Source organism: Cuculus canorus, chromosome 1 (genome assembly GCF_017976375.1).
Source record: "Cuculus canorus isolate bCucCan1 chromosome 1, bCucCan1.pri, whole genome shotgun sequence".
In the NCBI taxonomy this organism is placed as follows: Eukaryota; Metazoa; Chordata; class Aves; order Cuculiformes; family Cuculidae; genus Cuculus; species Cuculus canorus.
In genome coordinates, this window is record NC_071401.1 from 149,140,169 (window position 1) to 149,167,941 (window position 27,773).

The following is a 27,773-nucleotide window of genomic DNA, read 5'->3' on the forward strand; positions in this document are numbered from 1 at the left end:
TATGTGAAGGCTACCACAACCTTTATCAAGTCATTCCCATCAGCGTTTACTATTACAGAGTAGGATGCGATTAGAATGTTTCTGTTGGAAGACAACTTTCAGGTCTCATTGCCACTTAGAGGATTGTGTTAGGGTAATATAGGAGTTACATGCATGCTTCTATTATGTGAACAAACACACTTATTGTTTCTGAGGTACAGAAATATAGCCGTGTGTGATGTCTATTCCAGCCGCTACTGAAGCTTCACAAATGAACTGTATTGCATATGTGCTGGGTATGGAATAATATAGCAAAGCTTAAAACTCCCTGGAAAGTCAGTAATTCAACTTAATGAGACCAACTCCCTCTTCTGTCTGAATTCTTAAACTTAATCTATTGTTGTTGTAATACCAAAATTAGTAAAAAAAAATATCACTTTATTGAACTGGCACCATAAATCACCATCTGTGGTATCCTAAAATAAAACCATAGCAGGAAAAATGGCATAGACTTCATAGTATCTAAAGTACTATACATATAGTAAAGTTCTCTGAACTGTGCAGTCGAATGACACTGTGACTTAATAGACTGAAGACAGACTACACATAGCAATTTCTTGTATTATTTAGCAATTTCTTAGCTTAGCAGACTTTTATTTTAAATACTTGCTTACTGTCTGGAAGAGGTTTGTCTACATGAACACAGTTTCTCTGTACGTAGTACCAAAATAAGTCTTCTAACCAGAAGTAGGGTCTGGGTGTACATGGTGCAGGAGGTTTTGACCAAGAGAATGTCCATTTTAAGAATGTTTCTTTCATGATCTCTTCCTAGCTGTTCCTCACAGCTTGACATTCATCTAAGATTTCTTTATTACTAGATGTATTTTGCTGACTGTCTCTCTAGGTGGTGTTTTTTTCATTTTCTGGACTGTAGCTTTCAGATAATTCTGAATTATGGTTGACCTTAAACAGTAACTCTTAGAAGTTGAATTCACATGTAAGTTTGCCTCTTCTGAGACTCGGCATGCTAAACTGGACTGGAATAGATGTTCCTCTGTTTTGATGTGAATTGCCCCCTTTCATATTAAGAAAAACAAAACTCTATCAAGGAAGGAATGGAAATGCCACTAATTTGATTTTGCTGATCCTGCTAATATCTTGTCTTTTCAGATACTGAATATAACTCTGAGCAGGCCTGGGATAGCATTTCGGCAGGGCCCCGTGAGCATTGTTTTTGCCATCCGAGATAGATATGGTTTTCTAAACGGGTCCAGAGTCAGCGAGCAGCTAAGAAACTTGTCCGTGGTGGAATTCAGCTTCTATCTGGGCTTTCCTGTGCAGCAAATTGCTGAACGTAAGTACTTGTTTGCCAAGACTGCAGAATACTGCTCTCATTCAGTCTTACATAGACTGTACCTGTGGAGTGGTAGCTTTATTTAATTGAGGCAGGATGAAAAGCCCTGAGAATCCCTGTCCATAGATGACTAAAATTTCTTTTGTTCCTTGTGAGGCCACAGAACTTCGCAGGATGCAGGCCGTGGTCTTTATCACTCACTGAATTAGAATTAGATGTTGCTTTTGCCTTGATTGCTTGAAAGGCATTTCTCTCTACTCTGTGTCATCTCTTTTGTGCCTTTGCCCTAGCGTTTTTTTAACTTTTAGTCTCTTGGGTAATATTTTTGATGTGGAGGTGTTTTTTTTTCCTGTGATGTACACGCATCTGGTTCTACAGTTTTCTACACGTATGCTGGAGTGATACTTGTAGTAAATTTACAGATTGCCCCCTGCTGAAAATCCATCTTCTGGATTGTGCAAATGAGCTACGCTGCAATTAAGTGATAATAGAATTTTACCAAGCCTGGTGTATCCTGAAAGACAGGCTGGTCATAGGGGAAAAAAAATTCTATTAAATATGCATGTACACTGTTCTCCTTATTTTCCTTCCCTCATGGTACTTAGGAAATTTTGACGGTAATTTCTGTAGTGCTCATGGCAGGAACTCTCCCTGTGTTATCTGCCTGCTTATAGTGCCTGGCCAGTGGAGCTGATTCCTGCCCAATTCCACATCTGTGGTAGCTCAGGTGTTAATGAGAAAGTCATACCAAGTAGAATGAGTGAAGAAATCAGGCAGTGCCTTTGGAAAAAGGTCCTATTTGTATTTCTCCTCTTTTCCTGACTACTCTGAGGATTTACAATGAAATAATATAGATGTTGACTGTTGTGGCCTGGTGAATTAACCTCTGTTAGTACAGTGACATGTCTAAGCCTGTGAGTGTGTTATAGATATAACTTTTTCTGAAACGTCAAGGATTTGTTTGTTTATTCCTGCTGGCAATTTTAAACAAGTATGCCCACAGCATGGTTATTTCATCCCTGCAAATTCCAGCACAGGCCTCCAGACTTCAAACACGGAAGTATTCTTCCTTCTCTCACATCCACCGAATCTCCTAAATACCAAACCTCAGATCCTCAAGCAGACCCTTAAGTGTGGGGCGGCAGAGTTACTCATCGGTGGTGACTAAGTCCATCATGATATACTCTTTATTCCCAGTTTCTCCTATTTGGAGCTCTTCATAAACGTTGTTTCTTTAGTGCAGATCTCCAGTAGCGGGGATGATGGCAGCTGAACAAGTTGTGTATACACTCTTGCTTTCAATGACCCCATCTAACTGCTGCCATAGTTTGTTGAATGAATCTTGCCAACAAAGCATAGCACTTGCCTCACAGATCTTAGCCAGAGTTTGTTGTTCCCGGCGTCTCTTAGTTTGACGGCCTTCAAACTTGTCTAGACTGAATTTTCAAAATATTTAATGTTGTATTGAAATAAATAAAATACACATAATGAAATTAAAATAAATATATTAAATTTTGTAATTCAAAATTTTTAGGAACAATATGATCTTCCAAAAGCTCACAATTTGGATTTGGTAGATACAGTGACCTAAATCAAGGAGCATCTTGTCAGCATTTGACTTGCTTTTGCTAGAGGAACTCCTATTTACTTGTAGATTGAGCGCACTCCAGGACAGCTCATTTTGATCTGAACTTGTCTAGCTTGATCTCAGTAGCACTTCAGCACATTTCTAGTCACTGTTTTGGAATACCAGACATGGTGCAATTTGGTAAGTCAGCAAAGTGGGAACACAGTTTCTCAGTTTGCTAGAGCTGTCGGTCTGTCTGTCAAGAAGCACAATAATGCATGTAACTTATATGCTTTTATAAGTGAGGCAATGATGCTTGGTTATTTTTAGCTGTTTATACAATTTCTTGCACTGTTGCTGTGGCTGTATTTTGAGCCAAAGGATTTTAGATCTTCAGTGTTCAAAGCCAGAAATTGTGTCCAAAGGCTGAGCGCTATTGGGCAGATCGTTCTTGAGACATCTTATTCAGCAGTCTGAGGATGACCAACAGCCAGATCCTTAAAGCTACTTTGGCAGGAAGATGTCTAAATGCTTTTGTTTTCTAGGCCCTGACCTCCGATTTCATGTTCTCCTGTGGCCTAGAGAGGAGTCATAGCAGGGAAAGTGGTGTGAAGATCTTCCTTAGATAGGAAGCAGCTTTGCTCTGTGCAAATCAATATGCAGTCCTCTGCTTTTCAATGTGATTTTTTTTGGGGGGGGGGGGGGATTTTGTATATTTCTGTGCTTACGTGTAAGCAATGTACACATTAAAGTTTATCTGTAAGTATGAAATGTTCCTTGCCATACTGTTCTATGCCATTTGCACCTTAGTTATCGGGTGTAGTAACAGTTCTAATACTCTTGCTTGTGGCTTCCAGTCCTGCCCCTTGAGGGCTCTGTATATGCTTTTATAAGTTTTATAGTCTGCATCTGAAGGAAAAGAACTGATTTATAGGTGAACCGAGTTGTCAGGGTGTTGAAGGTGGTTCATACTATGGAAAAGCTGCTTCTGTAATACCACTGCGTAACAACACTGTTAAACTGAGTAAGGCCTTGCCTTTGGTATCCCAAATATGAGCCTTGTTTGAAGGAATGTATTTGCTCCCCACTGCTTGTTCACTTCGCATCACCTTTCACGCTCAGTCCTTTCATGGCATTTTTACATAACTGATATGTACTGTTGTTGTGATTTAACCCCAGCTGGCAACTGAGCAACGCACAGCTAATCACTCCTCCCTCTCCAGCCTCCCCAGTGGGATGGGGAAAGAGGATTGGAAGGGTGAAAGTGAGAAGACTCATGGGTTGTGATAATAACAGTTTAATGATTCAAACTAAATATAATAAGCATAGAAGTAGCGACAATGAATTGTAATGAGAAGGAAAAGAACAAAAAGAGAAATAAAACACAATAAAAACAGGTGATGCAAATGAAAAAAAATTGCTCACCACCCACTGACTGATGCCCAGCCAGTCCCCAAGCAACAGTTCCTCCATTCAGCTTCACCCAAGTTTATATACTGAGCATGACAACACATGGTATGTAATATGTTTGTGGCCAGCTTGAATCAGCTGTCTTGGCTGTGTCTCTTCCCGGCTTCTTCTGCAGCCACTGCCTTCTCATTGGCAGGCCAGTATAAGAAGCTGAAAAGCCCTTGACTAGTTAGTAGTGACTAAAACATTCAGTGTACTATCCAGGTTATTCTCATTCTAAATCCAAAACACAGCACTATACCAGCTGCTAGGAAAGAAATCAACTCTATCCCAGCCAAAACCGGGACAACTGTTTAGTCAACTATGTGGGCTATCCCTCTTCAGTACTTTTTCTTCTAATTTAGAGTCAGGGCCAATAGTGAAAGTTGTTAGTTTGACAGAATGGACTGTTCTGTGCAGAAGAGGTCTGTTGGAATGACCAAGCCAGAAAACTTTGACTTTTTTCTTTTCCCGACACTTCTATGTGTTCAGCAACATGTTTATATTCCAACATTCAGTTTATAACTTCCTGCATGCTTATTTTGTGTTGTCCACCTTACATCTCACACTTTAGATTGTGAACTGGTTAGATGGTCATGAACTACATGACAGCAGAAAGAAAATGAAGTTAGTAATGGGTTTTGGATGCTAGTTTATAAAAAAACAACAGGAATGAATATATTTGGTATCCCTTTATGTCTGGAAGATTTCTCTGAGGCAAAAACTAGCTGTGGACTAGATGAGGGATGTTTGCCTTCATGAACTTACCTCAAATAAATATCTTTGTTTATATTATGACTATAAATAGAGTTACCTGGGAAGTTGCTATTTTTTTTGGTGCCATGAGTAGCACTTTGGTAGGTGGCATCTATTTGAGATATCTTGGAGATATTGCAAGGCCAATAGGATAATATAAAATTGTATGATACAGCCCAAAACCTGCAGAAATATTTGGCAATTTGTTTCCATGTGGATTTAGTTCAGACTTTTAACAGACACAGTGTGTTACTATTGTCCACACCCCAGTATTTGCATAGAATCTTATTTTTCTGTTCGTGCCTTCTCATTCCATATATTGTTCCCTCCATGCTTTCTATTACTGTTCCTCCATTTATCAGAAATAAAAACAATTGATATGGTACCAGTTCTGTCCTGCATGGTCTCACAGGTCTCTGTATAAAGGGTCTGAGATCCTTGTTGGAGCATCTGGTGAAGTCCATGTTGCCCAAGTGATGTGCTTCAGGCTGCTGTCAAGATGTTTCTGGGTGACTAGGTGACCCTTTGCCTTCTCAGTCAGCATTGAATCAATGCTGTTATGCAGAATGGTGCTTCAAGCCTGTGTATCAGAATCTTCTAATGATGATAGCATCTACTTCGTTAATGCGTATGTAGTCATTAGCAGACCAGCTGCAGTCTAACTACATTTTGTCTATTCAACTTGCCCATCAGAGTAACAGTCAGACTGTGCTGGTTTTAATGATTAGTTCCAGGGGGCATTAGGAATCTTAGGCATAATATAATCTTGCTGCAGTGCTGAGACTCCAGCTGAGCTCAGGATCTGGCCCTGTGTGTGCTGATGAGACACATGAGTGACCTATGGAATAGGAGTTGTGGCTTGGATTTTCTGACTTCTGAGCATGATCTCAGTTGCAGAAGTGTCCATCGTTTCATGCATTCTTCATCAGCTTTTAGAACCCAGTCTCAATTGCAAATGATCACAGCACATATTCCTTTTCAATGTCAAGATTTTCTGCTCAAGTAGGTTTTTTTTTAAACTTCATTAATTCCATCAAAAGTTTAAGTGAATAGTCATCCAGCAATTTGCATGAATTAAATAATATTCAAGTACTAATTAGAAAAAGCATGAAGAGCACATTAAGTTTTGAGGCAAAACATGATTTTAGTTTAAAAGAAGAAAAAACTCACAACTGCTAGCAGTTCAAAGTTTTAGGGGCATTGGAAGAGTTTTGATTTTCTTATCTTGTGCTTTCCATGCTTTGCAAAAACAACAGATGCAGTTTAGTTTATGCTTGTTTTATTCAGATTGGACTTATAAATTGAAGTAAAAAATTGCATGACCAGAGCAGATAGAACTCCAAACTAAAAGCTACGATCATAAGAATCATACAGCAGAGTGCCAAAAATAAATATGTTTGTTTAAATGGACTGTGAACTGCTTTTTTGTGCATATGAGGGTTTTGCAAATTTGATGCATCTTGGTTAGTGTATAGAGGACCAATGTTTCCTGTTGAGATTAAAGGACCCTATTCTGATACCCTTTTGAATAGTAAGTAAGCTACTCTACAAGTTATTGTGTAATTAAATTAGAAAAATGATAATTCTCTATTTCGATGCAACATGCAATAGTGGCAAACTATTCTGCAACTAAAGACAAGGCATCTTTACTCTAAATTGATCTAGCACAGACTAGGTCATTTAATTGTTGTGTGTCAGTCTTTGTAGCCGTGAAATTGTTTAAAAATTAACCTTTGTGTACTGCTTAGCAAACTGCCTCAGGATTAAGTATTTTGAGAAAGTTAAGACTATTCCTTTTACTTATTGCCATATTGAAGCTTAAGACTTCCCTTGCGGAAACTGTTGGCCCAGCCCCCATCTTCAGTTGTTTCCCAACATGTCTTTACTGCTCTCCAGTGGAAACCTTGGGAAAAATCTTCTCTCTAGTGAAGTCAGTAGAAATAAGCTTTATTTGCTTCACTGGACAAAGATGTCACTCTGGAGTAGAGCTTTTTTGGAAAAAAATGAGAAACTAAGAAAACTTGAAGCCACCAAGGCAGAAGCCACGCAGTTTGTCTACAGCAGTGTTTCTACATGCATTTATTTGTGATTTTTGTAAAAAAAAAAAAAATATTTATCAAGGTGGTGAAGTTTAAATGCTTCCCACTGCACAAGTCTGGAACACAAATCAGATGTATCTAGTTTTCAGGTTTACATTTAGTGTTTCTGTGCAGTTTCTGCCTCGGAGAAGATCTTATTTTCATCTGAGAAACTCAGGAGTTGCCTCATTGCCCTTTGAGCAAAAGTCTGATTCTGCAGCTAGCTTAGTAAGAGTCACAAATCAGACAGCTTTTAAATTTCTAGGAGCAATGAACTCAGTAAAGCAGCCTGAAGACTTTCAGGTAATAAATCTGACTGCTTCAATTAGCTTCTTTTTGTTCAGAGACAAACTAGGGAGTGTATATTCGGAGCGCTTTCCTTACTATTGTGTCTGCATAGCCTCAAGGAGTAATAATACATCTGTGTAAATAAGATGCTTGCTGACAGTAGAAATTATGAAGTGACTTTTCTTCTGTATGTTGTTGAGAATACTGCTCTTATGGTTGTTTTTCCTGTGTTCTGTTTTTCCCTCAGCCTTTCATTATCCTAAGCTTAATGTGTCTCACTTGATGAAATCTTCCTGGGTGAGAACAGGTAGGTACATTCTCTGTAAGTAAAAGTGTAATTATATTTGTTAGCAGGATAACTAGCCTACATAAATATCGATAGCTTAGGGGTACTGAATTTTTGTGAGATAATAACATGCCTGAGCTGAATAAATTCTAAAACCAAAACCCTGGAATATCTGGAAATGTAATTCCTGGGTCTAGAATGAAATAGAATGAACTAATTCATTGGTAATGCACACTAAATAGTTTTTGTCTGTAAAGGAGTTCATACTTAGTGAGACAATTTACACCATCAGATATAAAGTGTCTACTCTGCACGCTGCCAATACACGATGTCGACTTACAGGTTTTTTATTTTATTTTAAGTGAAAATTAAAATTTTATTGTGTGTTACTTTTCACCAAAACATTCAAAGAATAAAACAAATGAATTATAGAATCATAGAATGGTTTGAGTCAGAAGGGACCTGAAAGGTCACCTAGTTCAAATGCCCCTGCAGGGATGCGTTCCACTCGATCAGGTTGCTCAAAGCCTCCTCCAGCCTGGCCTTGAACACTCCAGGGATGGAGCATCCATGACTTCTCTGGACAACTTCTTCCGTTGCCTCACCACCGTCACAGTAAACAAATTCTTCCTAATATCTAATTTAATCTCCCCTCTTTCAGCTTAAAACCATTGCCCCTCATCTTGTCACTGCGCTCCCTGGTAAGGAGCCCCTCCCCAGCTTTCCTGTAGGCCCACTTTAATACTGGAATGAAAATAGATACATTCCCAGTACATAAAAGAGTTTCATAACATTTCATTGCAGTCTTCTGATTCCTTCAGAGCATATCCCACCCACCCAAGTCTTCTGCGTGTTTATTCTGTAATTTACAGATGTGGTTGAGCTGTACCTGTTAGATGCTCAAAGGCTGCTGCAGTTGCCTATATTCAGTAGGTCTTACCTGCTCCCTTTAAGCAGAAAGCCTGAACAGTGACCAGGCTATGCCTAGAAAACTTGCTGTTAGTTCTGCAGATGTTCCACTGGATACACTTTTGTCTTACCGCCGCTTTTCTCCCTGTGGTTCACCAGTAGTATAGACCTGATCTCTTTTTCAGGTGTCTCTGTCTCCTCTCACCAGTGACTCAGTTTACTTTTTAAGCAGGAAACAAAATTACGACATTTTCTGAAGCTCACACAGTTTGCTTTAGAATATAAAAACGAAGAATTTCAGTTCAGGTTCAGTAACATGAAAGAAGCTATATGTGTGCATCCTGCATCTAATGTTATTCTTCCTTAGAGATTTATATTGCTTTTTTGGTCACTCCCCTATCCTTTCTTGTTTTCTTGCTTTGTCTGTTGTTGCCGGAAGTTCCCTTAGATCCTGCAATAAGAAGACGGCTCTTCCAGCTCAGAAATCTTGTCTGTGTTTTTTTAAACTTCGAGACTGTAAGATTTTGAAAGCAAATTGTAGCACCTTTTTCTTGCTGGGGGAATTTTTTTGTAGTCTCAATTCTTGCAGGTAGCCTGAGAAGAGCTCACAGGCTTTGGCTGTGTCAGTCCTTTCAGTCTGTGTGTTGTATTGTAAGGGCAATGACTCATGACTTGGGAAAATGATAGTATTTATGCATATAAAGGTGATGCTTTTAATATTAGATTACCCAGATATATTTGCAAGTATCCCGAGAGTCATAAAACATTGAGATATGCAGTGTTCTCTGTAGCTGTCCCTCAGTTGTTGAATAGAGTTCAGGGTATTAAGCATAGTTCATTGATACTGAAATTCAATACACGTGCAAGAGCAGTCTTCTACTTGTTGTATATAATAGCCTTAGGCCACTTTCTATTTATTTTTCTGTTTAATTCTATGATACTTAGTCCGTGATGGAATTTAGAAGGCAGATGCTGTTGATCTCTGTGAGAAATCTTGAAAATGTTTCCTTTTTTCTGACATCTGCAGTGAAAAATTTTAAATGGAAAAAGTGATTTTAATATTTTTGTTTTAAAAAGTAAAACAACTAAAATTACATGTAATTGATTTTATCTAATTGAATGGCATGTTCTTAAGTGCCGTAAACATGAAAACACTTACTGAACAGGGGACTTTTAAAAAATATAAACCATTTTAGAGGAGGGCCTTAGAGGTGAAAAATGAACTATTACACTGCAGAAACTGATGAGTTCTTTTACTATGCTTTAGGGTTGTTTAGTTGGGTCACTTGACTATCACTCCATTCACGCCACTGCTTTTTTACTAGATGCTATCTTGTTAGTTAAAGTCCACACTTTTTACATGTTTCCTATGTGTTCCTCAGAGATTCCTCTCAGCATTAGATGTCTCAGTGACCTGGAATACCTGGGATTGGGAAGTGGGCAGGGCTGCCAGCTAATTTTTTTGTGCTCTTACTGCTATAATTGTTTATCTTATCTACAGAAGATGCACTTGGAATACACAACTTATTCATGTGCTGCTGGTCTCCTGTTTTTAATCCTGGATTCTGAACCCTTGCCCTGCACATCTTCACCTCTTATCACTACTGAACCCAAGATTTTGACTGAAAGTAATTGCAGCAGATCATTCAAACTGAATTTTCTCATTTTTTAATCCGTTCATTGAATGCTCATGAGTTTATAGGTTTTTTTAGAATTGAAACTGTTTCTTCAAAATTGTGAGTCAGTCTAGACTGGTTGAGATTCCAAAACTGCCCTCTGCCCGAATTTTTTTTTTTTAAATTTATTTCTCTTAACCTTTTCCCACCCAGTGTCTTCCTTTCCAACATGTAACATCTGGCTGAACTGGGCAATATTCCCATATGAATGCAACTGCTTTTGAATTGCCCATGAGCTGTCACAGGGTGATTCCGAGCTTGTAATTGAAGTTGCAGAAAAGGCACTGAAAAGTTTTACTAATTCATTTGTGTTCTTGGGTTACTATCTCTTCAATGCAGTTCTCTTGGGTGTCATCGACCAGCGAATTCAGGAGGAAGTGTTTCAGGCTGAGATGGAGCGGAAACTAGCTCACCTGTTAAACGAGGCTTTGGTCAGAGGGCGGATATGGAGACGAGCCAGCTTTGCAGGCAGCAACGTTGTGCAGGTATTAAGAGCTCAAAGTCAGAGAAAGAAATAATGGGTAATAAATTATTGAGTAAGTTTATATTGTCTGTGTTTCAAGTTGAGAAAGATAACTCAAAAGCATGTATCACATTTAGCTGGTTGATGGTTATTATGTTTTGCACATAAAATAGGGGGAGGTTAATACCCTGTTATCTTTAAGCTAAACATAACAAATGGAAAAAACTACGTGTTTTCAGTGGCTATTGAAAACATTCTGATAACTTCTTAAAAAACATACTGAAAATTATTTTACCAACGTGCTGTCTTAAAAACTTCCTATCTTGTCTGACTTGCATGAGGTGCCTTGCAAAAGGAGACAGGATGCTCATCTGAGTCAAAAAAGTGCTTTGCTGGAACAGCTGCTTTCACAGCTCTCTGTAGTGTTTTGGTGATAATATATAAATAAGAAATACAATCATGGGCAGCTTGATACAGCAGTAGAGTAGTATTTTCTGCCCTTTAACTGCCTGTTTGTCACGATACTCTTGATTATAGGAATGGCTTTCAAGTAAGAATGATTAATCATGTCATATTTTGCACACATGGCAGAGTCTGCTACCTATATTCCAGTGCTGCTTTATAGATTTTTCAGAGGTCGAGTTATTCACATAATGTCCAGGAAGACTTGGGTGTGTAATTTTAAGTTTTAAATTCTCACATATGTTCTTTCTAGTCAGATCTACAACCTAAAAGGCAAAATACATCTAAATGGCTCATCTTCTTAAACATTACTTTTGCCAGCTAATTCGTTGACAATTAGTTTACTTCTCAGATGCCCTTATGGTAGTTCAGGCCTATTATCTTTATCTAATGTAATCCTACAGTTTTTGCTCCCGCTTACATTTCCAGATGTTAGGGTTTTCTCACTTTTGTTTTCCTCTCTCAGAAACATCTGTTTCAGTAATAGAGATTTTATTTTATTTTTATTTTGTGGAGCTTGGAATTGCTGTAAATAGATGTCTGCTTCAGATCTTCTATTCCCAACACCTCTTATTGCACTTTGTTCTTTATGCCTCAGTCCTCCCTTTGCATATCGATTAAATAAATATCTCTTCTGTTGCCAGCAAAGATACCACAGCCTATAAAATGTGTATGTGTAGATTACAATTTTGCTATTTCACGTAATAAAGCTCAGGTAATTTGTTTTTGCATGGGCAAAGTTATAAGCAGATTCTTTCCAGCTAAAGAATAGTATTTCAGAAAGTGAAAATACAGCATTTTTCTTATGACTTTGTATTACTTTCTGGGACATAAGATGAGCTCTGCAGCTTATGTTCCAAACAGCAATACTGCTCATTTATGAGTGAGATCACTTAATTAGTGCGAAGAATCTGCAAAATGCTGTCTCTCAGTTATGGTCAACGCATCATAACAGGGGGCTTCTCCAGGCACTTGTGTCCCACACTGTTAGATAGAGTTAGCACTTGCATAAAGGAGGTGTGGTAGAAGGTATGCTGAAGGAGATATCTTGCTGCTAGGTTTCTCTGATGGGTGTCTTGCTGTCCTACACAAGAATGGTAGGTACCATCAAGTACTGTACCTTCTTGGTAGCTTGCTTTTGCAGGATATTCGGGGATGTGGTAGGTGAGACAGGCTTAGAGGCTGCTTTGAGCAGCTGGAGTGATGCTCCTGGTAGTCACTCCTGAGCAGCGGACGATTCCTTTCAAGGCTGCTCTGCTGTCAGTTGAGGATCTGGACCATAGTAATTTGCAATAAACCTTTTAGTTTTGCTGCTGCTAATTCTGTTCTTCATAGCCAAGTTTATAAGCTATGTTTAAGTGCCTTGTATATATGCATCTGTTTGTGTCTTCAGGGAGAGCTAATAATGTTATTTACGCTTTAAATCCCTGTTTTCCCGTATGTATTTCTTGCACACAAACCAGTGACTGTTATGATAGTAGGCCACAATGAAGTGAAAATAAGAACAGAAGCTGCCAGCAACACAGAAGTGTTGGGTACTTTTATTAGGAGGACATGCATATATATATGAAAGACACACATTTCACTTGTGTTGAAATTTTATAGACTGTAGTTTTTCCTAAGGTGAAAGATATTTATAGTGTATTAAAATGAGACATTTCTAAGCTCTGTAAAAAAACCAGGATAGCGGGTCAGAAAGTGAAGGGGTTATTTGTGAGTGTTATTGCAGGCATATTAGTTTCTTTTCACACACTAAGAAAATAGAAGTGACACCTTGTGAGGTTTAGATTTCATTTCTAAAGACATATATTAGGATCTAAGAATTTTAAAAATTACTCTTTAAAAGTAGATACTTTGATTAAGAACTTTGAATTAGCTAGGGTGCCCAAGTAACATGTTTCCCCCTCCCTTTTGCCTGTCTGTGCTATTAACAGTTGGCACTCCATGATAAGAAAAGAATAAAGCCTGTAATCGTTACATGTAAAAAACTCTGAAGTCCCATGCCTGACTTATACAGGGGATAGTTCCATTCATTTCTGTGCAATGCTCCTGTTAATGTTTCACAAAGCAAATCATATATGTATTTTTAATATATATCTGCTGTTGCTACAAACTGAAGGCACATGTTCAATGCAGTTTGCGTTGCGTCTTGAGAGGTTAGGCCCCAAGCTATATTTTGTCAATATTTTGTCAGTAGTTTGTCATAATAACTCATTCTCGTTACATTTTTTTTTAAGAAGTAAATGTCTAATTTTAATTAAAAAAATAGCAGAAGCTAATGCAAAATATAATTAATTTTCCTTCTTTTCAGCATGTTTGGTCTTCTGAACCTAATAGAAAGCAAAAAAAAAGTGATGCGACTAAGCAACAACGTTCTGATGTAAAAAGTATGTTAGGCAACACTAGTTGTAGTATGTGTGAGGAAGTAGTGGCTATGAGTAGGCATAATGACTGAGTTGAGCTTTTTGTTAAAGCAGGGATTCATTCCCGTGCTTTTCTAGGCTCAGCTCATGTGTCTCTCCTAAGCACACAACCCAAGTAAAAGCCCAGTCTTGCTGGGAGGTTTTAGTTTCTTAAATGGAGGCTTTGGGGACTGCTGCTGTTTCAGCTTTTCCCCAGAGGCATTTTGCCCCTCTGACAACCACCCTGAGCAGCCCCTCTGTCAGGTTGCCCACAGCCTGCTCCTGTCTCTGTTTTGGCAAGCTGTTTTTTTTGGCTGGCTATAGCTCTGGAAGTCCGCCAAGGAGATTCCTTTGGCATTGCCTTCAGTGCCCTGGACCTCTTGGTTCACTTACCAGTGAACCCAGCCCAGCACGAGGAAGGTTCACCAATGCAAGTGAGTGTTTCATGCCATGACAAGTGCTGCCCCAGCCAGACCGTGTGAGAAGGAAGCTGGCTGCCTGCAAGCTGCACCACCGTTTACCATCTTTACAGGCTCCTGTGAGGGCTTTCTCATACCCAGCGCAGGTGACATGTGATGCCTGTTTCACATGTGGTTTACGTTGTGTTGTTTGCTAAACCCTTCAGCCCATAGTACAGCTTGGTTTGATTGCCTGGACACTAAAATCCTACATTTAATAAGGCAGAAATCAGATTGATTTTTTTGATTGGTTTTTTTTTTCCCCCTATGGGATAAACATAGTGAAAAAAAGGAAAATAATCCTCATGCATGTATTTTGGAGATAGTGAGTTTGCATGTTTGCTTATTTCTAAGTAATACTCAGACCTTCGAAACCTTGAACCAGGTGCACCTGGGGGATTCCTTGGTCCTGATGGGGTTGCTGAATGGGACATCCCACTCCACAAATGCCTTGTGAGCTTGCCCACTACCTGGATTTCCCCACTCTAAGTTATGAACTTGATTTGGTTACCAAGGCAACTCTGTTCACTGACCTATGATGTTCTCTTGAAAACACTTTTTAAATTAAATTTACTGACACCTGAACACAGTTAAGCCTTTACTCTGTGGAGGTTAAATGCACATCTAGTATCAACACAGATGGTATGATTTATGTACACAGAAGTTGAATTAGTCTTTTCTTTTTCTTTTTTTTTTTTTTTTTTCATTTTCTGCCTCCAATGTATTGAAATTCCACGTATGTCTTACCCCGCTGCCAAAGTATAAATGCAGAATGCTTAAATGTTTCCTTATACATGGGCTGCCTTACTGGATGCCTGGGAAATTTCATTCTGCTTCTGCTTGCATTCTTAGCACTCTCAAGGGTAGAGACACCTCTGTAAAATGTGAAACAAAGCTGATCTTTGTATACTTGAGCAAAATGTATACAAAGATGTAAAAACATCTTGAGTATACTTTGAGCAAAATGGCCCAAAAATTAGCATACAGAAGCCGTAAAAAATGGGCACAGTGGCTGTGTACCTCAGTTTTATAAACAGACTTAAAAACAGTTCACATTCAGTTTCTGATTTTCTGTGTTGCATCAAACTCAGGTATTAAAAAAAAATCCTTAGTGAATTGTTGTGACAGAGGTGAAAACTGAAGTTCTGATATTGTCACAGTTGCTATTTATGTACAAGTCTAGCTGTCTCATAGTCATCTCAAGAACAGCCTGCTTAGCCATGAGCTTTACCAGAACAGAATTCCATAAACATCTCCCCCTAGATCTGGGATTTTGTTTGCAATTTCCCCCATTATGACTTGAGCCCTCATAAAGTACTATGTATTCAGAAGAAATGATTTCAGGTAAGTTTTATCTTAATACAGGGAGCTTAGTTCATCAGTACCTGCATGCACCTACACCCTCCACTAAATTTCTTCATGCTCATTCCCGTGTTCTATGTACTGTGCCAAAATACCTCCAGCTATTTCTTCCTCCCCTCTGACTGTTCTCACACGTCCCTGTTCCTCAGCATAGGGGTCCATATGGTGTTGTTTTAAATTTTGTGTTAAAATTGTATTGTTTCAGTTGTTGCAACTTGCACTGGTATCTGTCCTCCTCCTCCTCCTCCTTTTGTGGAGAAGTTCCTTTTTTGAACCCATTCAGCCAATTTCTGACTGTAACTCTGTGTGTATAAGACACATGTACTTACAGGACTTGTGGATGTTTCACAATGGCATAAAATGCATGATGATTCCATTTAAGAATCTTCTAAATTTCTCTAATTCTGCAGCTTTGCTACACGCAGAGAGATTTCATAAAATTAAATGAAGAACCCATTGACTTTCAGTGCTACTTGGGAAGGGTTCATCTGTGCTAAATAGTTACCAGTCCATACATCCTCCTGTTCTGTGCACTGAGGCCAGGCTGTGGTGAAGGCAGCACAGCCAAAGCAGAAGCACAAAGCAGTGGACATCTGTTAATTAATAATATATCTGGGTTCTCTGAAACCAGATTCAGCCTTACAGCTGAATATTTGTGTTGAAGTCTTACTTATTGATGGTTTTTTGTTACCTTTGGTCATGGATTATTTTCCCCTTAGCTGGTATAAACTGAATAGCATTCAGGATGAGAAGCAGCGTTGGTTAATGGGTCCTGTTAGCCAGTCTTGCTGTGTGTTTCAGGAATTTACACGTTTTTCTGCTCTGCTTTTAGGTGTTCGATTTCTTACATCAAATGTGACTGATGTTGAACATTATTATTTGCTTTCAATTGATTTGGCCTAGAAAGATGTTCCTGACAATTGTTCTTGCTCCTTTTTCTTTTGTTCGAGTTTTTTGTTTTGTTTTTTTTTTCTTTTTCATTTTCTATATACCTTGCTGTTGCCACTCCTTGGAAATGCCTTTTTTTTTTTTTCATTTGAGTTGATATTCCTAAAGACCAGAACATCATCTCTGTTGAGCTAGAACGTTGCACTGTTTTCCATCAACATGATTGTTTTGTTGAAAACTAGGAAGGAAAAAATATAAAGCTTTGCTATTGTAAGCCTCAGACATGCAAACATTTGAGTGTTTGCTTTACTTTAAGCCTATGGGCAGTGTATGAGATTCTGATTTATTAAATATGTACTTCATAGTAAAGGATAATTCTGAAGGAAGCAAAATATATTTCTCTATTTGTGGCATTTCCTTCCAGAGCTCTTCAAAGTCTGTTTTACATGATAGAATATGTCCTGCTATTTGTTTCTCCTAATTCTAGGTTGAACTTACCATTATGGGTAAATGGTTTGACAGAAGAGGTTTATTATATATACGGTTTAATTTTACAGGAATTCAGAATGGTTATGTGATTCTTATATGCAATGTAGATGCTTGGTGGTTAGAGAGTATCTACAGGGCTTCCTCATAGCATGCATTCTTTTGATTATTAACATCTTTAGAAGTACCTAGGAGGAATTGCTTCCCACAGAGTCCAATACACTCCTTCCCAAAGAAAGGTGGATGCCAGACGGAGCTGTTTGGAGGATGAAGGTGACTGTGCAGGTGCTTCCGCTATGGAAGAACAAACAGTTCTATTTGAAGCTGACAGAGTATCTGATTGTGTAGCTGCTTAACATTCGGAAAAACTGGAACAAAGAGGTGTGTGCTATGAATAACAAAGCAAAGTCAAAGTAATTATTTAGAAAAGGAGAAGTGCAGTCACACTAATCTCTTCAGTAGCTCCTACCAACCAAAAATTGTTAAAGGCAAGTAGAGGCTTCCAGGGCAGCACAGTATTGGCGCAAGCAGTTCACTTTCTTCGATACTAGATCTCTACGTTGTCATGAAACAAATAAGAATAAAATATGAAGACTTCAGGTTTGCCATAAAAATGTATTATACAGAGGATTGTTTCCCTGGAAATCTTTCTTTCAGTTACAAAATAGATATTTCTGTAAATTTCCCAGGGTCCTGGAGCACTTCAGTAGTGCTTGTGTAATTAGACACCAATATGTTATTCCAGCAGTGTTGCCTTCCCATGGAAGGCTTCTACTCAAATCTTTTGTATAACTGTTAGGTGAAAATATCCTAATTTTGAGTTTGCAAGCAAATTATTATTACTGAATATTAGCTCTGTGTATCTACCCTTGTCCAATGTATGACTTAAGCTTTCCTCAGATGAGAGAACTCGCCTGCGTGCATGTTGCCTTTGCTGCATACTGTGTTTTGGAGCACTACAGCGGGCTTCTCTTCCTGTCAGGCTTCTGGATATTCAGTTTCCAAGCTCTACCAGTTTATAGTAGTTACCTTATAAGTATAGTATCATATTCTTTGGTGTCACAGATAGAGGGGTTGTCTTTAACAACAATTATATTTCTACATCATAATACAAGGTGGATGGGGTTTTTTTTATGCACTAGGGGTTGCACACAGTGACAATTAAGATATTGATGCTATCGTGGTGAAGCTGTACTAAATGTTTCTTTTTATATAGGTGTCCTTAAGGTCCAGACCTTAAGGGAGGAAGGGGGAGAGAAAGGGGGAGAGAGGGTAAGGGCTGGAAGACTGAATGTATGGGAGCCCCAGTTAAATACAACTTAAAATGTGAAAGCTTTCCAATTTCTTCTCAGATTGTGAATGTGTCACGGTTAGTTGGTGTTGATAATCCTGTGGAGCTGATCTACTTTGTGGAGGACCAAGACGGAGAGAGACTAAGTGCTCTGAAGTGCTCAGACCTGATGAACAGAGTTGATATCCAGCGGGCTGCAATCATCCTTGGATACCGCATCGAAGGCACCGTTGCACAGCGTAAGCATTGTCAAATCCACACTGATGCCAGCCAAGAGATACAGGAAAGGATGCCCTTAGCTTTGGAGATTATGGCACTGCACAGTGTGCTCTGTTGCAGTGTTTTGTTCTTGGCATTCTGCAGTTTTGGCACTCCTGAGGAAATCCATTTTAGCAGTCTTGCAAGTGAGCTATGTGAGGTTGATTTGCTTCTTGAAGACTCTGCTGAGCTTGGAATTGTAACAGGATCCTTTAAGTGCAATCCTCACTGCATTCACTTCAGTACTTGTGATAGAAAAACACTATGGTAACTAGATACCCTCTTGCCATTTTCATCATTTTCTGCTCATCCAGTATTTCTTTACAGCTTATCTTGTCCAGGAGCTTGCACAAAACACATAATTGTGGGGTGGAAGGGCATCAGAGTGAAATGGGTGTTTCTTTTAGCTGAGTAATGGAAATAATGCTTAACACAGGTCAATCTTTTCTGTTTGTCTGAACGACCATTTCTGTGAGTGAAAGATATAGGCTAATGCTAATTAGGGCATTTTGGAGGGTATAGGTGAAAAGAAACAGTTTATTTCCTTCATTGAATATGATTCGCCTTATTTTTATTTGTTTGTCCATCAGTAATCTGTAAGTAATGTAATCTTTTAATAATGATAATGTAGAAGTAATGTGATATTTCACTAGATACGCATCGGAGTAAATGTGACAGATCAAATAAAGTCATATACTGACTTTATTCAGGAAGTTTGATATATAAATACTTTCCAGTGAGGAGTGGGACTCAAAATTCCATGTTATGATTAGGAAAGAAACTTAAAAATATTTTAAACCAGCCACAGACATCTGTACAGTCTAAAAAAATACCTCATTGATATGAATACTTAATTACCTTTTCTGTTTTCTGTGCAAAATGGTGGCATGAGTTACATTGTACTTCAGGGTATTTTGCCAATAGAACTAGCATGTGTCTGATTTTTAAAATCGTCTGCAGAAAGAAAGGAAAGAAAATAGTAATTATGTGACCATCTGGATATGTTTCTAAATTTTCTCGTGCATTAAAACTGTAGTTTGAAGGTAGGTCAGTAGCTCATATACCTCTGCTTAATATTTGTTAATGGACAGTAATATTGCCTAGACAGAAAAATAAAAATGTTCCAAGAATTAGTTCCCTTTACAAAAAATTTCAAGTGTTGGACAAACTTCATGAAGTGTTAGAAAGTTCTTTTAAGAAGTATAGAACTGTAGAATTTTTAATAAATCTTTCTTATTGGAAAAAACATAACAGAAAGGGTGTTTATATAATAGAAAATGTAGTGTCATAAATGAGCTGTCAGATGTATAATATATAAGAATTATACTATTTTCCTTTAATCTCTAGGTTCATCATTAGAAGGGCTATTAATAAACATAAGACTGCATAGAGGTACTGTTTTCAATGTGGAAACATAATTTTAAGGAAGTCCATCAGTTTGACTAGAAATGTATTACTGCTTTGGTTTTTAGTCCCACATATAACCACTACACAAAATAGAGCAAATGGAAAGTTTTGTCAATTCTTCAGTTTCACTTTTACATGCATGACTGGTTTGATTATACTTTCCAGTAGTTTTTTTTTCTTCTATTTGGGGCTAAAGGATATCACACACTGACAAATGAAACAGTGAAAGGAAAAAAAGGATTACAAGCTATGGAACTATAAACCTTGGGGAGGAGGGTCTTACTGATTTCAAATTGACTGTGATCGTTGATGGGAAGGTAATAAAATATGTGATTTATAACTAAAGAGAAGAAGCAACTGATAGTACTGCAGGATACAGGCAGTAAGGTCAAAAGTCCTCACCTTTGTTGGTGGTAGGTCATTTTTCTGGACCTGTTTCACTATGTCAGCTCACTTTTGGGTTACAGTGTGATGTGGCAGAGTGTATTTTTGCTAGTAGTTTAAGCACAGGTCTTCAGAAGGTAGGCCAAAACAACTGATCACCTGCCTCATGCTTCCTGAGCATGACATACATTTATTTTTAAGTGGTATGACATTTCTTTTGATGTGTCGCTGGTTTCTGATAAATTCCTAAACTATCATTTACAAGAACATAAAAAAACATAACCTTGAAGTGTCCTCATTTAAAAATATATAACCACATAAAATTGCTCTCTTCCTTTTAAATTTACAGCTGTTGAGAAGCTGAAGGATTCCACCACAGAGTCACAGAATAGCAACCTGTGGATTATTGTTGGTGTTGCGGTCCCAGTTGCTGTGGTGCTTCTGATCGTTATTATTTTATACTGGAAACTTTGTCGAACAGACAAATTGGAGTTTCAGCCAGACACGATAAGCAACATTCAGCAGCGACAGAAGGTAAAAGGGGAAGCTGTGCTGGGAGTATTCTGAGCATAAATGAATATAAGAGTCTATAGAATGCCTGGAATCCTTAAATAGCATGTGGAAACACAGGTTCAGAACCTTCTGGGTTTTAAAAAAAAAAACAAAAAACCAAAAAACCAACAAGTCGACACCATAAAACAAAGTAAATAGGTCAAATGATGGAATGATAGTTGAAATCAAGAATCTCATAGTGTTTTGTTTGTTCTCCTAGGCCGACGATACTGCATTAGATAGATATATCTTTCTGAAATGTGGGCACCGAGACCGAAAGGAATCTTTCCTTATCACTTCATTTCAAGGCTTTGAGTAGCATTGAATAAGAGAAAATATACTGAGTGTTCAATCACTGGCCTTGTTTTCTGCAGAGGGCTTAATTTTTAATTTGGAGACCGTCTGCTAAACTAACTTGACAGCTAATCTGCACCATCCATTATGCTCATGCTGGAGTTTGCTAGAGTCAGTCCTTGCTGCCTTGCATTCTGCCAGGGCTCTTGTGTTGTTGTTGAGAGCCTCTTGCAGGACTAGAACTTTAATTAGTGGATTAGCATGAGACTGCTTGGGAGAGTATGTTGGGCGAAGTGTTGAATGACTGGGTTAGGATGGTGAGAAATTCAGTAGTCTGTCTTTCTCCTGCCTGAGACTGTAAATTAAAAAATATGTGGTCCAGGATTTTCACCTAGGATGTATTCAGTAAAAAGAGCAGAAAGGTGCCTGAAGGGGTTACAAATCCTACTTTCTTTTTACAACCAAAGGGAACTGGTTTGTGTGTCAGAGATGCTTATTACTGACTATATGTTCAGAGGCATTATTAAAGGCAAAATAATCTGCCTGTGCTAATTCACTGGTACTGTAGTCATGTTCTTGTGCTGTCACCTCGTGTTCAGTCATACAGTTTTCTCTGTAACAAGTCTTGTCTGTACACCACGCTCTCTTTCAAGATAATTAATGATGTGAAAGATGAGAGAAGCAGAAAGCTGTTGCACTTCCAAAGCAGTCAGAACAAATCAATAGTAACTTCCATTTGTCTTGCCACTGCAGATTGAGTGTCAGAATCAAGGTCGGCAACAAGTGGTACCCTTTGATGAACTTCACCCCCCGGTACCTTGTTTCACCTGTGCTGTGGTAATATGTAACACAGATTTTGATTGAAGAAGTTCCCCACAGTAGTTTCAACTAATTTGAGAAGGGTCATACAAAAAAAGCGGGAGGGGATCATTACTCTTGGTACACTGTTTCATCACCTACATTTTTGGTACCTGACTGCCATCACAAGCTTTTTGAAAGTAAGCAGTTGGGTTGGGTTGACTGTAAGGCCAGAAACATCTTTCGTAGTTTTACTTACTTTTGGGAAAATACTTCAGTTATTACTCTCCACTGCTTCTACAGTATTCTTCATTTTAATCATTCATGAGTCAAAAGTCATACTTGTTTGTATGCAAGTCTCATCTCAGTTCACCTAGGGAGCCTGTTGCTTTGCTTTCTTTGGGGAAATCACTGTAAGCAAACTCAAAAGAACCTGTAAGGACATCTAGTCCAATCCTTGCACCAGTGGACGGCTTATACATTAATACTAAACGAGGTAGAGCAATAAAAAGTGTCTTAAATTTTTATCACTTAGCAGGTGAAAATAACTGTCATAGTCTACTTTGAAAACCATTATCCTCCTTTGCCCAAGATCCAGTAGAAAACTAGTATTCTGGCTTCCTTAGTAGCAAGCTCTCTTTGGCTTTCTTCATGTCTTCAAACACTGGATTGGAATTCCAGGTCAGAATAGAGCATATTTAACAAGCACAGAGGATCCCCAGACAGTCACAACAGCATAAAAATGATGAGGGACATTTGGTCTGGTCCTGTCCTTTAAAATTGTTTGGGTTTTATGCTTTTTATTGCAGTAAATGCAAAGAAATGATCAAATGAGGTCTGTAAATAAACTCCATTTAAAAATGGACTCAGGCTTCCCCTTCCTCAACCTGTCCACAATTATTTCCATTCCCTGTTCATAGGGCTTGAGTTTGATACCAAAGGAAGGTGAAGGCCTGTACTGCTTCTGTAAATGGAAGCATATTTAGGTTAAAGATATGAGGTTTTTTTCTTGGAATCAATATTTCATTGGTAAAAACCATAAGGATGCATTTATAGTGCTAGCTCTTCTCACTTCATTAATCTTTAAAAAAAATTCTTTTAATATAAATATAGAAATGAAATGTATAAATATCAAAGTATTTCATTAACATATTCATGGTATATTCATACTAGAAGTAGAGGACAATTCTTTTCAACCATATAATAAGTCTATGCTGTTTCACACTTGAAAGCGTGTGTTGGTTAGAAGATAAGAAACTGAGACACCCTACTCTTGTTCAGATTAAATTGGATATTCCACTACTCTGGTGGATCTCCAGAGGTATCACCAGTCTTTTTTCAGTGTGTTTAATTAGCCATTTTAACATAGCAGATCAGTGGGCAGCATAATAATGTTAGAATTCATACTAGCAACTGATAGCAAATTATGTCATCTGTGACTTAAAAGCCTGAAACAAGGTTGGGAGTGGGGTGAGGGAAGGGCCTGTGTGCTTTATAGTGCTGAGGAAAGACTTTGCCACCAAAGGTTGTTTCCTTGGTTTGTCAAGAGAGAGAACTTCCGTAACGTCTGTCAATGCAGATTATGTAAGTAAGACATAAGGTTTGCAGGAGATTTTTTTTATTCTCAGTTTAGAGTTTCTCTTACAAATTCGCATTCTTCTTTTCAGAGAGATATTTTAAAGAAACTACAAATTTTCCTGGGTTCTATAGCCCCTTGTGTCATTTTGGTACCATCTTTTCTTTCTTCCTTGCTTTCACTTAATCAGTTCTGGTTTTAAACTCCTGATTTTTTCTGAAAAATTTTTATGTGCACTCAGACAATATGATATCTAATATTAATCTTCTGTATGTAAACGTTTACATGTACAGACTGGGTACTATTTCTGTAGTCCTATGACCCCCTTTAAAAGTAAGGCATAAGCTGCATACCCTCACATTCTCTTTTCTGGTGAAGCAGACCAGTATTATTAGCTGTTGATAAGAAGACCCTATACGCCCTGAGGGTATGGCTGTCTAGGTACACTTAAAACAAGGTAAAAATCAGCAGGTAGTTGCACTATGCAACAAATCAGTCACACTGGCCAGTGTATCATGCCAGCAAAGCTAACCTGCTTTCATCCCTTATCTGCTCTGTGGATACCCCTTTAGAATATTTGGGTCACAGTCCCTCACTTGCAACTGTCAATAATAGCATATTTCTCACTTCAGCAGGCATAGCTGTGTTGAAAAACATTCAGATCCTGTGGTGACAAACCCATAGAAGTACCCAAGTTTGCATCTATATTTATATGCCATAGCAGCCCTGACACCGGGCTTGAGGCCAGATTTGCTCTTTGTCCCCAACCTGAAAGCCACGTCACTCTCAAAGATATAATACAGGTAAAAGCAAAGGTAGCATTTCCTCTACAGTGATAACATGAGTGTGGTAGACTGTATTCAGCGAAGGACTGTTCTGCGTATTGAGTGTGCCATGCTCTTCTACCAGTTTCTGTTTGCTCCATCTGGCCTTCTAGTTTCATCACAGAATAAGCGTCTTGCAGACAGGATGGCATGAGTGTCCTTCTTAAAAAGGCTCAAAATTTTATCTTCTGCAAAGGGTATAAAGAGAGACTGAACTCAAAAAATTCTAAGGGATGTTTTACTTCTTGGTAGTCTCAGAAGTCTGCCTGCTTCTGTGGACATAAATATAAATACATGGGAACTTTTGTGCGAACTGATGCTAGCAAAACCAGGTTCAAAGATAAAATAATAATTAAGAAATGGACCTTGAAGAGGTTCTGATCAGCTCATCTATCCCTTTACCTCAAAGCAGGCTTAACAATACCTTTAAAATATTAAGTTACCTTTTTCATTCTGGAGATTAGATGGGAAAACATGCGTAGATCAAAGTTATTCGGACCCTTTTTAAACTGGGAGCTAAGGAAGCAGGTCAGAGCAGTGAATTTCTATGCAACATTCACTGGTCTGTGCAGGGATAATTTTTTTCAAGAGACGGAACTAAGATATTTAAAGGGCATATCAAGTATTCATGACTTGTTCTGTAAGCCTTAGCATCCTACTGGAAACTCACCTTGCTGTGATCTGGGTTGTTGCACTGGATAAAGATGTCTTTGTCTTTGGAATCAGAAAGGTGTGTGCCATCTTTAAATTGCAATATTCTCTCTCTTGGTGTTACCTATGTCTACCACGACATTGTTCCAACCTTTTCTCGCAAAGAAGCTGTGCTTTTTGTGGGCAACTGAATTTGTGCCATGGATTATTTTTCTTCCTTATGAAAAAAGTGGATAAATGTCTTTATTGCCCAAGCTGTCATTCTGCTGGACTGCTGGACTACTGACATTTTTATTTGAAAACACTGTCAACCTCTTTCCTTTTCCCCAGAGAGAACGAAAACCCAATATATATATTATCTGTAATGCAGAGTTGGCAATATTATTTCTTTCACTATGAACTTAGAAAAATTAAAATGGAACCTGGTTAGCTAGGAATTTCATTTTCCCTGATATGTTACAAGTGTTTAGAGAGAAAAAGCCAAATCCTTTGCTAGGACTTTTCAGAGGTTGTTTCAGCTCTAGAGAGTTATTCATGGAAAGGCTCCCTGCCATAATGACAAGAATCTCATACCTATGGGCAAGCTCATTGATGATTTATTTAGGTGGACGTGGTTGTTCTGTAAATGCTGGGCATGCTGAAATCATTGCCTTTCTAGTGCTAACTTGGTTATAGTTGCTTACTCAGCTCCTAGTTTTTCCAAGGCCACATGCTAAAACCATAGGGGGAAAAAAGTCTTACTTTTCCAGTCAGGAATTGGTCTTTCCTGGAGCCCTCTGAATGCCACTGTGGTTCTTAGAGGCTGAACATATCTCTCTAGCTCAGTGCCTCTCCTGTGTATTCACATGTGGGAGAGGTGGGGTGGCTCAGTCCCCACGAAGTCTAGGACAAAGCGTACAGTACCCCACCTTTTTCTTGAGCAATAGCACAGATACTGCCAGAGCTGGAGGGCTGCCAGTTTGCATCGTATGCCAGCAAACCTCAGCTAATGTGTAATCACCCGGGGACCGTTAACCAGCCCCTGCTTGTCTGCTCTAATCTGCACTGCTTCTGACAGCCAGTCAGACCTCCATGTGTCGCTCACAGTTACAGGTCGTGCGTTCTCCAGAATGTCTTGAGAGAGGCTTGTGTGGGTTTTTATTTTTCCCCCCAAGAGGGGCATCTGATATCCGAATCTCACATGTCAGGTGTAACTTTACACCTTTGAATTGAGAGTTTTGCTTATTATTGTGTATTCGGTAGACTATCTCTTGAATGTTCTCAAGATCAAAAAGGCCAGCCCTGCTGGAGGCTAAATACTAGGTTTCTGCTTGTGGTATAAAGAATTCTTGTGATGTTTTGACATCCTGTAATGCTTTTGTTCATCTGTATAATGTAGTGGCGACAGCTCTGCATTGCAGAATAATTCCAGTCAAAAGAGACTCGTGTTAAGAAAGGCAGCTGACATGGATCTTATGAAAACTAATTGAAAACTGACATGAGTTTCTGTGAGAGATTCATGTCTGTCCTCCTGTTTGCATAACAAATATCATTCATTTCTAATAACAACCTTAAGTAACTATCCAAAACGTTGTCTTTTTAGAGTTGGCATACAGGTTCTGCTGATTCAGAGTCAATAGCTGGATTCTAACACGGAACTTAGTATTCAACATCTTAATTACTTCTCACTGGTACATTTCTCTGATGGCAGTTCCTCTACAAGAGCTCTTTTGTGGGAACTCTTATTAATCAGGATTGACTATTCACAAATTGTAGAAATAAAATACGACACTTAAATATACTGCTTATACCAATAGATATAAAAAGTAAAATCTCTCCATCTGCTCTTTTAGAAACATTTGAGTAGCTGTCTTGAGGTCAGTCCAGAAGGCCAGCTAGCCCAGGTGCCAAAAGCAAATGCCTATAGAAGAGGAGAAGAACAGGGCAAGTGCATGTGATCCTTTGCATTGAGTAACACTTCAGCCTCCAGTTATTTGTGGCTAAGGGGCTTTTTGTGGAAGTGGCAATATTTAGCAATCCTCAACAGATTTCTTTTCCGTGAACTTGTCTGGTCCTTCTAAACCCATGTGAGCTGCTGACAGAAATTTCCACAGCATGTTATATGAAGAACCACGACATCTTATTTTGTCTTGTTTTGGAGGGAACGGTGAAAAGCTGATTCCTAGGCACTTGCTCCGTGCTAGTCCTGACTTTACAGAACTCATCTGTGTTCCCATCTCCATCATCTCTTTTTTCCAGACAGAGGAGTCCCAGTTATCTTATCCATTCATTTGGAATGGCCTTCAAACCAACTGTTGGCCTTTGGGAAGGCTAGAACATTTTCTAATTACTTTCCATCCCTTTTTAGGGAGGGAGATTAGAACTACATATGCTATTCAAAATATGAATGACCTATGGATTTATAGACATAAATCATAGTAATATTAGTAATCATAGTAATCATTATAGACCACCTATGGAGGTGACCTATGGATTTATAGACAATTATATAATGGCTTCTTTTGAAAAGGAGTTAAACAAAAAGAAAAACAATCCCTTTTCAAAATATGTATAAACTTTTTACTGTCCTAAACATAATAGGCCACTGAGACTAAATGATTACTGGGGAAATACATTCTGTCTTTCCTAACAAAAGATGGTAGAGTTCACTGTAGAATTTCACTATTTTGAGAACAGGGAAACAGGCCCATATCAAATCATTGCTGCCGAAGGTTTTAATGTTGCTACTAACCTGTGGCTTTATTTCAGTAAGCACATTATTTCTGCAGTAGGTATGAATGCACTTTCTGTGTGCATTAAACCTTTTTTAGAAATATAAATATGTTTGAGTCACTGAGCCCAACAAAATACCAGCACAAAAATAAATGAAGATTGC

At 38.5% G+C, this 27,773-nt stretch overlaps 1 protein-coding gene across 2 annotated transcripts in view; it reads left to right on the plus strand.

Moving 5' to 3' along the window:
* Nucleotides 1–27,773, plus strand: part of KIAA1549 (KIAA1549 ortholog) — a 151,610-nt gene that overhangs the window by 84,128 nt on the left and 39,709 nt on the right. For both annotated transcript variants that reach the window (XM_054071280.1, XM_054071269.1), the window contains exons 6-10: nt 1,150–1,333; nt 7,719–7,778; nt 10,682–10,827; nt 18,216–18,393; nt 20,553–20,737. In XM_054071280.1, the coding sequence (XP_053927255.1) occupies nt 1,150–1,333; nt 7,719–7,778; nt 10,682–10,827; nt 18,216–18,393; nt 20,553–20,737 (753 nt within the window). The remainder of the gene's footprint in view (nt 1–1,149; nt 1,334–7,718; nt 7,779–10,681; nt 10,828–18,215; nt 18,394–20,552; nt 20,738–27,773) is intronic.